The sequence below is a fragment of a genome, unplaced genomic scaffold, assembly GCF_019419815.1.
Source record: "Pyrus x bretschneideri cultivar Hongxiangsu unplaced genomic scaffold, Pyrus_bretschneideri_v1 Contig14, whole genome shotgun sequence".
In the NCBI taxonomy this organism is placed as follows: Eukaryota; Viridiplantae; Streptophyta; class Magnoliopsida; order Rosales; family Rosaceae; genus Pyrus; species Pyrus x bretschneideri.
The window spans coordinates 546,764-558,821 of record NW_025999435.1 but is presented as its reverse complement, the minus strand read 5'-3'; the positions used below and the strand labels follow the sequence as shown (position 1 = coordinate 558,821).

At 36.8% G+C, this 12,058-nt stretch overlaps 2 protein-coding genes across 3 annotated transcripts; both read right to left on the bottom strand.

Moving 5' to 3' along the window:
- Window positions 1–4: 4 nt before the first annotated feature.
- LOC103963501 (probable calcium-binding protein CML22) lies at window positions 5–2,291 on the bottom strand. The gene is made up of 5 exons (XM_009376321.3): window positions 2,135–2,291; window positions 1,072–1,311; window positions 758–957; window positions 499–673; window positions 5–402 (listed from the first exon to the last, which is right to left on the bottom strand). The coding sequence occupies exons 1-5, from the start codon at window positions 2,157–2,159 to the stop codon at window positions 281–283; spliced, it is 762 nt and encodes a 253-aa protein (XP_009374596.1). The 5' UTR covers window positions 2,160–2,291; the 3' UTR covers window positions 5–280.
- Window positions 2,292–2,909: 618 nt separating this feature from the next.
- LOC103963502 (protein PHR1-LIKE 3) lies at window positions 2,910–7,830 on the bottom strand. Of its 2 annotated transcripts, none has more exons than XM_048579557.1 (7): window positions 7,585–7,830; window positions 7,294–7,493; window positions 5,338–5,414; window positions 5,031–5,085; window positions 4,394–4,490; window positions 4,234–4,303; window positions 2,910–3,488 (listed from the first exon to the last, which is right to left on the bottom strand). In XM_048579557.1, the coding sequence occupies exons 2-7, from the start codon at window positions 7,478–7,480 to the stop codon at window positions 3,042–3,044; spliced, it is 933 nt and encodes a 310-aa protein (XP_048435514.1). In that variant the 5' UTR covers window positions 7,481–7,493; window positions 7,585–7,830; the 3' UTR covers window positions 2,910–3,041. The 2 variants fall into 2 exon arrangements, with proteins under 2 accessions (XP_048435514.1, XP_009374598.1); XM_009376323.3 differs by having other exon boundaries at window positions 4,394–4,481; window positions 7,585–7,828.
- Window positions 7,831–12,058: the final 4,228 nt, after the last annotated feature.

Here is a 12,058-nt window from a genome sequence, read left to right as displayed (position 1 = left end):
GCACTGTAAATATATATATTTATATATGTCTTGCCAAATCGAATGCCATATCAACAGATACAAAGTTTTCTGCAATTTCGTTTACTAAGAATACAAATAACCAGATACAGATGCACAGGATTCACAAGATGGCTCAAACTTTCAAAGAAATCAGAAGACCTAACCGAGCAGCGAAACTGTTTTATACAGATTAAAGATTCTTTAGTAATACAAGCAGATATATCAATCTGACCTCACTGAACAGCTACTCCACCCATTTCTAAGCTGTACAAGCTACACACTACTTGCTTGAACTTCGTACTGGAGACATTTCTTCGTCTGTGTCAATTCCAACCCAATCGATGAAAGCAAAGAGGAACTCCCTGAAAGTGACCTTCCCATTTTTGTCCCAATCCATTTCTTCTGCAACAATCAACAGTGAAGAAAAAAAGGAATTATGAGAACCTTAGATCCATGTCGAAGAAATAGTTTATTCATAGAAAGCAAAAGAAATTATACTGAATCGAGTCCTGGTGACATGTGCAGGGGATTTCTCCAAAGGAGAAGCCTCGTTCAATGCCTTCACCATGTCTGTCTTGTTCAGTTTCCCATCGCCATTTTTATCCAGAAATGAGAATACTTCAACTACGGTGTCAAAAGTTGCTTCAAGCTGTGGTGAGTTTATCTTGGATATCTGAAACAATCCCCAAGACATTACGTATAGGACGCTACGAAATTGATTCCAAACAGAGAAACAAAATTGAGTTTAGGTGAATACCGTATGAGAAGATGAAGGTTCCTTTAATAGATAGATGAGGCATAGAAGAACAATGAATTCATTAAATTGTATCCCCTCACTTCCATCCATGTCACATGAATGGAAAAGATCCTCAATCTCCTCCGCTGTCAGATGGAGTTGCAGTTTCTGCAAGCATTTCTTCAGTTCTTCACGGTCAATAGTTCCATTTGAGTCCTCATCTGTGAGAAAGAGACAAACAGATCAAGAGGGAGAATTTTCACTGAACCTCCATAATAACATCTTCGAAAGCTGAAAATCTGGGCAAAGAGTACATCCACTTTGTCCAAACTTACCATACTGTTCAAACACATCTCGAATTTTCTTGAGTTCCTCCCTGAACTGGGGGAACCTCATGATAATGCTGTCAATTGACTTAAAGTTACTACGGCCCAAGTAACCTCTTTTAACTTCAACCATCTTCTTTTCAAGCTTTGCATCCAACCTGCTATACTTATTTGGTGAACTACAACAACACAGCATACCTCCTACTTTGTTTGACATAGACTTGAGCTGAGAGCGGAGATGGGATGTGCCTTTACATAATACATGAAGAAGAATCAAGTTTAGCTCAACAAGAACGACGAAACCTATATCCTGTCAAAATATCTCATGCTTAATTGTTCCAACTGTTAATAATGAGAAATTTAATTACATAAAAGCTCAATGGATATGTTTGTAACATTACTCTGCCGAGGTCAAGAATCAATTGCTTAAATGATTTTCGTATTTCCTTCCAATCTCAGTGGTAATCACACAAAACTGAAAATGTATATTCTGTAGGGTTTAGGACAATCATCCAAAATTTCCCCGCTTTCACTATAATTTTTTACATGTGAAGAATGTGTAATTTTTTAGTTTTGTAGAGCGGTTGTATATTATAATGAGCGATTGTTCTCAATTTGAGCAAACCCGGTGAAGAACAAAACCGTGTTTTTCTGTTTCAAGACTGCAATCTAACCTCTTCTAAATCCTTACACACACACAACACATGTAAGGCATAACAGAAGCGTAAATTAACTAGCATAAAAGGATATAAACCTAGTTTTTATTAACCACTGCAATCAATTTAATCGCTCATTATTTTCTTCTTTGATTCGAGCAGTATTAGGGGAAGGGGAAATCGAACTCGGGTGCATGGGGACGCTCTTAACCAACTAAGCTACAAAAGACCGTCGCCAATTAACACATAAATGACCCCAGAAACTTTCTGGCAATGCTCACCTTCAACTTTTTGAAAAACAATTACTGGGTTTTTTCTTCCAAAAATATAGATAATTAACACCTGACAGCTTAAAGATAATCAGATAACAAATATAAAGAGAGCAAAGAAAGAAAGAGGGAGTTAGACTAACTCACCAGCTGAAGGAGAAGAAGTCTTCATGTTTAGTTTTTGTTCCGGAGATAAAGCAAAGACAGAGAGAAAATAAGAAGAGTAGCAACAAAGCAAGTACCACTCACCAAAGGTCTGTAGAGAGAGAGAGAGAGAGAGAGAGAGAGAGAGAGAGAGAGGGTTTAAATAAGGAATGGGATGCCAAAGTGGAGATGCCAATTATTATGGCTTTTGAATTTTGGTGGCCAAAGTATATTTTTGCTTCCAACGTCTCTCCTTCTCAAATATTTATTCATTTTTTTCGATATAAGATCACATAAATTAATATGATGGTCTAGAAGGATATACCATTTTCCCTCTATCCCATTGACAATCTTTAAAGCAAAAGAGTAATTTACGTAACCAACAAATATTTTGTCCAACGACATTCAATCTCTCTTCTGTTCGAAGAGTGTAGAGAGTCCTCATTAATTGGTCTTAAACAGAGCACACCATATTTCCCTATTTTACTTCAAATGCATTTGGTGATATTTCCTTTCCCAATGTTGGAAGAAATTTCAAGGCTGAAACTCCCGTTCGCATTGATAAAAAATGAAGAATGACTTGTATGGCCCGATAGTAGCTCCCTATCCAGAAGAACTCGAAACCATTCCAGGGCCAGTCGAGCATGTAAAAGGGAGTCTGACTTCTATGGGCCGGGACACCACTGCAGCGGTGTACCGTACAAGTGCCATACAAGTCTCTCTCTGTAAACGGGAGGCAATTCCACATGTATAAAAGTAAAGGTGTCCCCAGAGCCCATATGCAAACAATCTGCTTTAAGAATATACAGACCACTGATGGTACATTTTGCAAAAGACGGTGCATTTTAGATTAGCTAGACAAGAAAAATTAAATGATGAAGGTTTCTTTTCTAGGGGAATGTCTTGCTATTCATCCAATGTTACTCATCATCCATTCGACTTCCTGCCTCATGTTGCTTTCCAAAGGCAACGAGTCTCCGTTACCGAAGAAGGGTCTTTGTCTTTTCTTCATAGCAGCAGCGAGTGAACTCATATCCATTGGCGAAAAAGGGCTTCCGGTTGATGTCAGGCAGCTATCAACAGAGCAGTTGCCGAGGCGAGCCATTACATTGGAGACATCTCTGTTCTCTAAAGCGGCAGCAATTTCCGACAATGAAGGGATTTTTGCGGAATCAAGTGGGACTATCCCTTCACAGTCATTGGAAACCCTAATAGCTAGTTCAGAGAGTTCCTCCTTAGCAGCTTCAACCCCAGCGGCTGAGGCAGCCTGGTCGTTCAGAGCCTCACAAGCTTTCTCAAGTATAGACTGAAGATACTTGCTCTGTGCTTCAATTCGAAGTTGAAGACGACGCTGCACCTGCATACAATATAACCATTAGAAATTGCCACTTAATAATCACAATGAATTTAGCATAGTGCTTGAGGGGGGGGGGGGTGGTTGGGGGTGAGGTAAACAAGAATATATAATTATACTGGGGGGTCAAAGAGTGTTTTAGGTCAAGGTAGCAAATGGATTTATCTCGTAAGCATACAGGTAAAACCGTAAAACCATCAAGGCAATCTGAAATATTGTTTTTTTTTTTTTTTACAAAAAAAGGCTATTTTCTAAAGAGACGAATGTACATTCCAAGTCAACTCTGTCAGCTGGCGCTTAGTCATTAGTTCATCTATTGTACAGCTTTCTAATTGTATTTTTCTGTTTCATAGTTTAGTTAGGGGTTGTGATTTTCACACACCCTTAACTACTTTTCCCACACCCCTTCCTATTTTTTAATACTCAATTGGTATCCAATCTTCCATATATACCCTTCCTACTTTTTGATGGTAATTAATGAAAGATTAAATAGTAGGATACAAATTAAGTATTAAAAAAATATGGAGGGGAGCTCTCAGCATATAAACCACGGTGTAATCATTATTTCATTATTGAGAAATACAGAAACTACATTTTCTCGCCAGGAGCTCCTGAGTTCTGACCTGTGGTTATATTTACAAGTTGATGTGGTCTGTGCATGCCGTAAAAGAACTATACAATTGTTCAAGGTAATGAAAACCCTGTAAGCTGCAAATTAGTAGTTAAACAAGACACAAAAGAGACTAACCTCCAGCTGCTCATGCAGTCTCCGTTGGACTTCCATTTGTACTCGCAAAGCCTCAGTAACCTGGTAGCCACTGTTTCAAAAATGAAAAGCAACAATTACATGGACATATATAGATAGTAGAAGTAATTTGTGAAAGAGTAATAAGTGAAAGTTCAAATACTCATTCAAATCTTGCGCAATCACTCTTGATGAGACAGCCGAGGATGAACCAGTGTCCTGGCTTTCAGCAATACAAGAGGCTGCAACCCCTACATATTCTTATGTAACTAATAAGTCCAAATGCAACAGCTTATCACCAAGAACTTTTGCAATCAGAATGGGTAGTACAAACACGTCTTTCACCAGCAGATGTCATGGTTCACAGTTATGAATTTGATTATTCAGAGATTTATAATGATAGCACAGCACTCCAAGCAAATGAAAAAGTGGTGGCCCGTGCAGTTTATAACAAATGATTTATAATTTTCTTGCCTTCAAAAGGTCACAATGCATCAGACCACACAATAGAAAAGAGAAAAGAGATGTGAGATGCCAAGAGAGAAAAGGGAAATGAAAGCGAATGGCCACAACCTGCTGAAAATAGCAAAATTTTTGCACTGAATGTATTGAAACAACTTGCAGAAAATGTACGAAATGAAAATTGAAAATGGGCTCATTATGTTGGATAGTTTCAGGTAGCATTTGTGATTTTCCTGCACTTTAATATGGGATCATAAAAAAGGCACAGAAACAGTATAGGGTACTTAATAATACAATGATCCAGCTCTTATATATTTTAAAGTGTTTGAGGTCAATACCATCCTTGGAGTTTTCAGCTGAATCTTTGCACGATAGCTTCCCCAATCGATATTTCTGCAATCATAGATCATCAATACAACAAAGAAAATTTGAAAACGGTATTTATGTAAGATTACAAAAAAAAAAAAAAAGGTTTGTTAGGGTAAGAAGTACAGAGGCTATACTAATCAGTTAATTGGCCCTTTATGTCTAAATTACAAGTTCCCTCCCTCCCTCCTCCTTCATCTCCCCTCCCTCTCTCTCTCTCTCTCTACAATTTCAGCTCTAGCTCACCACAAATTAGATAATGGGGAAAGAAAAACAAACCTGAAGATGAGATTTCAAGTGATAAAGGGTAAGGCCTTTGACTCCCATTGTTCTCATAATGGTCTTAGGTGTTGCTTCTGCAATTGAAAGCGTTTAAAAACAGTATAATAAAAAAGCAAGCAACCCCAGGACACATAGCTTCTGACTAAACAATGACGAAACCAATATGAAACATAAATTGGATGAAATGGACTCAAGGCTATACAGATTGACCTAACTCAAATTGAGCAACAAGAATGAAAAGCCTGAATATAAGCTGAACTCAGATATTTAATAAACAGTAAAAGTTTGGTCCATCTATGCCTTAGTCAAAAGAGACATTTGTGACAACCCTCTTAGTTGGGAAAGACGTGTGGACTGTGAATGAGGTGGCAATATCTCTCTTGAAAACTGATTATAAAAAGCACCATACCAGTTTTCCATATTGAAGTTGTCTTCTGGTGAAATCAGATTCCAAGTCTAATTGGAGTAGAGGAAGAAGCAGATATACAGGTGGGAGGTTTAGTAGGAATGGTGATCGCCACCTTTCAAAATCATAACGCAGCTGAGAGCAAGATATACTAGAAAAAATCCGAGTAGTTTATTCTCAATGTTCTAAACATTGGAATAAAAACACTGCACTTCCATGAATTTTTAAGAATCTCGAGGACCTAATTAATGTTCTTAGAACTCTATACCAAAACACTATCAGAACCTAATTAATTAAAAAATTAAGCAATTGGATAATAGACGTGTAGATTAGTAAGTTGCAAGGCAGTTGAGTGAAAAGTTGAACTTCTGCAAACATTATGAATCTATGATGGTGTTATAGAAAATAAGTAAGGTGCTATTGGAAGCAAGAATGAGAAAGCTCCGACCGAGGTGGAGATAAGAAGCAACTAAGGATGGTATTACTTCATTGTTCGAGATAGAAGTGGTGGACATGCTCATATAATAAGGGTGCAAGAAAGGTGTGCTAAAGTCATACTCCTGATAGGTGTATGGAGTGGCAGTTGGAGATTTAGTCAAAGTGGAGATTTGTTAGAATATGACTCAAGGTAATGTTTGGGTTTAGTTTCCCATTAGGATCTCCTAGAGAGACTATATTGACTAAGACACATAAAGGAAGTTTCTTGCTCCTTAAGTAAGTTTTCCTGCACCTAATTAGTTTAAGGTATTTCTCTAAGTCCACATCAAGGCCCTTAAGTGCGCCTAACAGTTTGCAAGATATTAGGAAGCAACGAGGGAGTGGGAGAAAATTGAGAGCTTGGTTGTACTGGGATTGAGTTCAAGATTTATAGGTTGAGAGTTCCTTGTACTTGTTATCATGAAGAAAGTTTCCCAACCACTTAACTTTTTGTGTACTTTCTCTCTCCTCTCTTTTCTTAAGTGGACATTACCACTGTGTAATCTATGTCATTTGTCATCCCAAATTCATTAGGAAAGCTCATTAAATACCATGACGCACCAAGCAAGATGACGGATTACTGAAAATCATGAATACAATGACTATAGTGATCAATCTAAGAATGATTTGAATGATACATAACCTCGGTGAATATGAAAAAAAAAAAAAAAATGATTCCCAACAAAGACGGAATCACTCCAACTCAGCAATGACATAAAACTCATCAAAATCATCCAACCAGCGTAACCGAAACATAGTCAATGGAAAGGAAGTAAATTTTCAAGCAAACGTAGAATATTCCAACAAAATCTCTCTCCTTTAACAAAATAAAGACCACACAATCAATGAAACAAATTAAAAGCACCACAAAAACACAATAACCCAATAATAAATGACAATTCGGACCAACATTAAACACCCAGAATTCACAGTATAAAGCTTCAAGGTTACACAACCAATATTAACACATAAAGCTTTCAACAAACCAATATAATTTATATAAAAAAATTATTATGCCCATAAAAAACCAAGAATTTCAATTACAAGAAAGTAAAGAAGCCAATACTCACTGTCAGGGCCACCAAGTTGAGTCACAGCATCCACAAACCTCTCATGGAGCTCCGCCGTCCACCGCAGCCGGGGCTTTGGATCCGTAGTCAGAACCAAGCAAGCATCACCAGGCAGGTTGGTACCATCCAACGACCCACCAAAGTCTCCATGCCCATCCAACGGCAGAGAATGGATAGCAGAGTACATTCTCAATCTTCTCCTGAAAACAAAAACCCACAAAATATTACTTCAAAAAGTAAGCGAATTTGCGACCTGGAACTGCTTTCAGACTCGTTTGCAAAAATGGGTACCTGGGAATCGGGGCTCGGAGCCCCGAAAATGCAGAGAAGGGGAGTGGAGTTTGAGTGGGTTCCGAGGAATGGGGGTTGGAGTATGAGTGTGGGAGAGACGGAACAGGAGTTAACTAAGGCGTGAGAGGCTGAGCTGATGAGCTCAGCTTAGCTTTTGGACAGCGATGTCTTTGTTGTGTCTCTGTCTGTCTCTCTCCTCTCTCTGTCTCTCTCTCTCTCTCTCTCTCTCCCCCTTTTTCTGCCGCTTTCTTCTTTCCTTTGTATATTTGACTCTCTCTCTGTTTTGTCTCTGGAAAATGGCTAAAATTGAGAGATGCAACGTGTAGTCCTTGTTTGGCATGTGATTCTTTTTTGCTTTTTATAGTTTTTTTTCTTATTTTTTATTTTATTTTGTATTTTTTTTATATGAATGCTATGAATTTATAAAAGTATATGGTGGACATATGATGTCCATCTCATGGGTGCATTTCCTTGTTCATTATGAATAGAGTACTTAAATCTTGCAAATCCCAAAACTAGAATCTTGTTGTAGTTAATATTACTTTAAAAGTGTGATTGTGTAAAATTGCAAGGAAAAATAAGCAATTACAGGTAACTAAGTTCTCTTCCTCTCTTTTGTCGTCCTTATTCTGCCCTTAGTTTCTAAATTTTCTTTCAATATGTTATCAGCTTGAAGCATGCCTCGAAGGAAAGTATCACTCTAAAACAGTGTTTAAGCAATCACCATCCAAGTATTTTCTATAGTTTATCTTTGTCAAAGTTGCATAAGCTTTTATGCATGTTAGCCATACCATGAAACATGAACCCTATTTTCAATTTCGAATTATATATCTTGTTATGTTTGCAATGGATTATTGTGATTTGAAATTGGGTTGCTTAAATAAATTGTGTGTGGAAAAGTATGAAAAAGAGGGATTGAAACCCTTACACTGAGCCACGCTGAGATGCTCATCCAAAATCAAGACTGAACGACATGTCGTTTTGATCGCCTTCTCAAGTGGGTGTAAAATGTGAAGCTCCATCTAACTCTTAAGAACTTGAGAGCTACAATGAAAGCTAATAATACAAACAAAATTGACAAAGCATTCGCCATTATCTTCATTAGGAGCCATATGCATGATGCCCTACAAACGGAGTACCTCGTGAAAGATGACCCTTATGCTATCTCTGACAAGCCATGACCGATCGTTTCACCCACTAAGAGTTTATATACTTGCCATAGGTGAAGCACTATTGGCTTAATCTTCGATTAAAAACTTTAAGCCTATGAACGAATATAATTATGGAATTTGTCAAATTTGATCCACACTCAAATTTTGTAATGAGGTATGAGTTTAAGTTCATGGAACTTTGAAAGTTCCTCATTAAAGTCGTATATATCCTCATTTATCTTGAGCCTCTTTTGTATTAAATCGTTCTTATATAGACATGTTGCACATCTTCTATTTATTATACGAGCGTAGGGATAAAAGAGAAATTCCTCTTGTTTAAAATCAAAGTTGCGATATTCGTTGAGGAGCTAATCTCACTTAATTATCTAAGTTGCATTCAAAAGACTAAAATTACTATTACATTGGTCCTTGATGCAATAATGTAAGTCATGTAACATGAAGATGCATATGATTGATGAGTTTGATCAATAACCAATTCCATCTGTCACCCAACCTACAACTTGTTGATGGTTACGGGTCAAGGCAAGTGGATCCGAGGTGTCTTTTCCCTCCTTGTCATCATCTTCTCTTATCCTATTCCTACCCACTTCATCGCATACCCATGAATCTCATCGCTTTTTTTGGGTATATTTTTTGACGTGCACCTCCATAAGAAGAAAGATAAACAGTCACACATTTATATTAATGTCATACTACTACATTAATGTGTTTTTTGGGTTCTATTTTTCAAAATCATCCTAAAATAATGTAAAATTAACTATCTTAAAAGCAGCTGACATAGCCAAATATGTCACTAGGATTACCATCTAGTTAGAGATGACAAATCGACTTATTGAGTTGTTCATGAGTACCCATTAAAACGTATTTAGTTTGCTTTTACCTTACACCATCTTCACAACTACTAATCGCACCTCTATATCATGGTGATATCAAATCAAACAGGTCTTAATAGGTACCTATTAACAACTTAATGAGTTGATTTGCCACCTCTATGTCTAGTAGTATTCTTTTTCATTTATAAGCTAGATATATCAAATTTGTCTTTCATAAATGACAACTTTCACACCTAAAAACTTGTTTAGAAGTGCTATTAAAATGACTGAAAACGCTTATGGTGAAATTGATTTTGGGTTCCACTTGCATGAAGCACTTAAAGTGCTTTTCCATGATCCACTTGAATTTTTACTAAGAGCAACTCCACCATTGCTTATTGCCTTGGGGATAGGGAACCTAATCCATTCTCCCCTTCCCCAAAACACTCCAGCCCACTCTCAATGCGAGCCCGATGGAGAAGTCAGACAGCAATTGCCTAGCCCAGCGCCCTGCCTGTGTGACGTAAGGATGACATCAACCGCAATTTAAATTATTAAAAAAAATTATGGAAATTATTAAAAATTATAAAAAAAAATAACTGAAAATATTTTTTTTTAAATTATAATTTTTTCTATAAATACCTAACCATGTTCTTCCACTTTACACTACATTTCAATACTTTCAAATACTTCAACCAATCTTTTATATTATCCGAAATTAAAAATAAAGTTATCTTTTATTATTTTATAAAATAAAAAAAATGCTAATATTTTAGTACGAATTGCTTGGGCTATTTAGTTGAGGGGTAAAGATGCACTTGGGTAGTTACTGTCCATTGCAAACAATTACTGTTCATTTAAGAGAATTGAGTTGCATATTGCCCATGGAGCCTTCCTACACTGAAAGTGCTCTAAAGATTAGTTTCAGAAACATTTTCACGAAAATTGTTTTTTGTTATTTTTGAAGCACTTCCAAACAAGCTCTAAGTTAACATATTTCTATTTTGATAAAAGGTAGTCCCCAAAAGAGAAACTACTTAAATAAATAAATCAAAGCAAATAAGCAAACAACCCCCATTTATATTGTATAGATTTGGTGAGACAACATGTTCTGGATTCTAAAGGTTTAAGGTAGGGTCTATATCTCCAATACATTACATTAATATAATTCCATAACATGTTAGTTCTAACCAATTTTTCTTGGCAAGAATTAAATTAATTTTGTAACAAATAATATATAGCTAAACATGTATGAGTACTTAGCAATCATATAAGTTTATGAGGCCAGCAAAACAAGGGCGGCCAGTCTCAATCTGGACCCCTCCATTGTCCAAGCACTTGTAGTAAGCTTACCAACCATTGATCGAAAATTTTGGAGATACATACAAATGTCGGACAACAAGAAGATAACAATAAGCTTTCTAACAAAAATATCTTTAAGTTTTTGGGGTTCTAAGAAGTTTACAAGTATCCACCGATTTTTCTTGAGTATTTATATACATTCAATATCAACATATATATTATTGTTAAAATTGATTTACGGCTTAAATTGAGCAACCACTAATCGTTACATTAAATTCAACTTCGACGTTAAACTCATGGTAAGTACTAAAAAAAAGGGCTTTTAGCATCAATAATTTATTTGTGGACAACGGTTGCACTTTGATCCCACTTTTCAAAAATTGTTCATTTTGTCAAATTTGCCTATGAAAAGTCCGTATTCCCTTCATTCCTAACGACACCTAACGACACTCTCAGATCTATTTTCAGATCCATTCTTGCGATTGCTCTGCCTTGACTAATCAAATTTGAGAGCCTAGGACACCATGGAAGTAGCTCGGTATGCTTCCGATTGCTCCACCTCTTAGGTCCATACATCTTCTTCTCCTCTCAATTATTCATTTTGCCAATTTAAAATTTGGTTGTGGTGGTTGTGGGTGAAAAAGGAGAGGGTCCTTGAATGAATTATTGTGGTGTGTAGGTTCAAAACTAGAAAAGTGTACCATTGGAGTCTAGTTCAAAATCATAAAAGGGGGAGTATTGTTGGGACGTCATTCAATTGTTGTTGTGGTTGTGTTGGTTCTAAATCATAAAAGAGGGAGTATCATCGAAATATCGTTATAACGTCATCAGATTGTTATTGTTTTGGTGGTTCAAAATCCTAGAATTTTGGATTAAATCAAATTGAAATGCAAGTCCTTTTTGGTTAAATGAGGTTCTTTGAAAATGGGCTTTTGGTTGTTTATATAATTGTTGGAGTGTAGTTGTGGCCTCGTAGTGGTGGTGTTATATCTGAGTGGTGGTTCAACGTCGAAATGGGGAGTGTGGTGGGATTTTTGCCTCCTTTATGATCAATGAAGGACAAAGGAGCTCCATCATCATATGATGCAGACATCTCAGAGTTGCTGGAACTGGAAAGCACTAAATGTGGACAAGGGAGATAGTGTTTTAGATATGTCATCGTCACCGCCAACATGCATGGCTGGAATT

Coding starts and splice junctions, on each gene's coding strand:
- LOC103963502 (XM_048579557.1), bottom strand. CDS start 7,480: ATGTACTCTGCTATCCATTCTCTGCCGTTGGATGGGCATGGAGACTTT. Junction 5,086..5,337: donor ACTTGAAATCTCATCTTCAG/GTTTGTTTTTCT, acceptor CTATGATTGCAG/AAATATCGATTGGGGAAGCT. Junction 4,304..4,393: donor ATTGCGCAAGATTTGAATGA/GTATTTGAACTT, acceptor TTTTTGAAACAG/TGGCTACCAGGTTACTGAGG.
- LOC103963501 (XM_009376321.3), bottom strand. CDS start 2,159: ATGAAGACTTCTTCTCCTTCAGCTG. Junction 1,312..2,134: donor GACTTCTTCTCCTTCAGCTG/GTGAGTTAGTCT, acceptor TATTATGTAAAG/GCACATCCCATCTCCGCTCT. Junction 403..498: donor TGTCACCAGGACTCGATTCA/GTATAATTTCTT, acceptor TGATTGTTGCAG/AAGAAATGGATTGGGACAAA.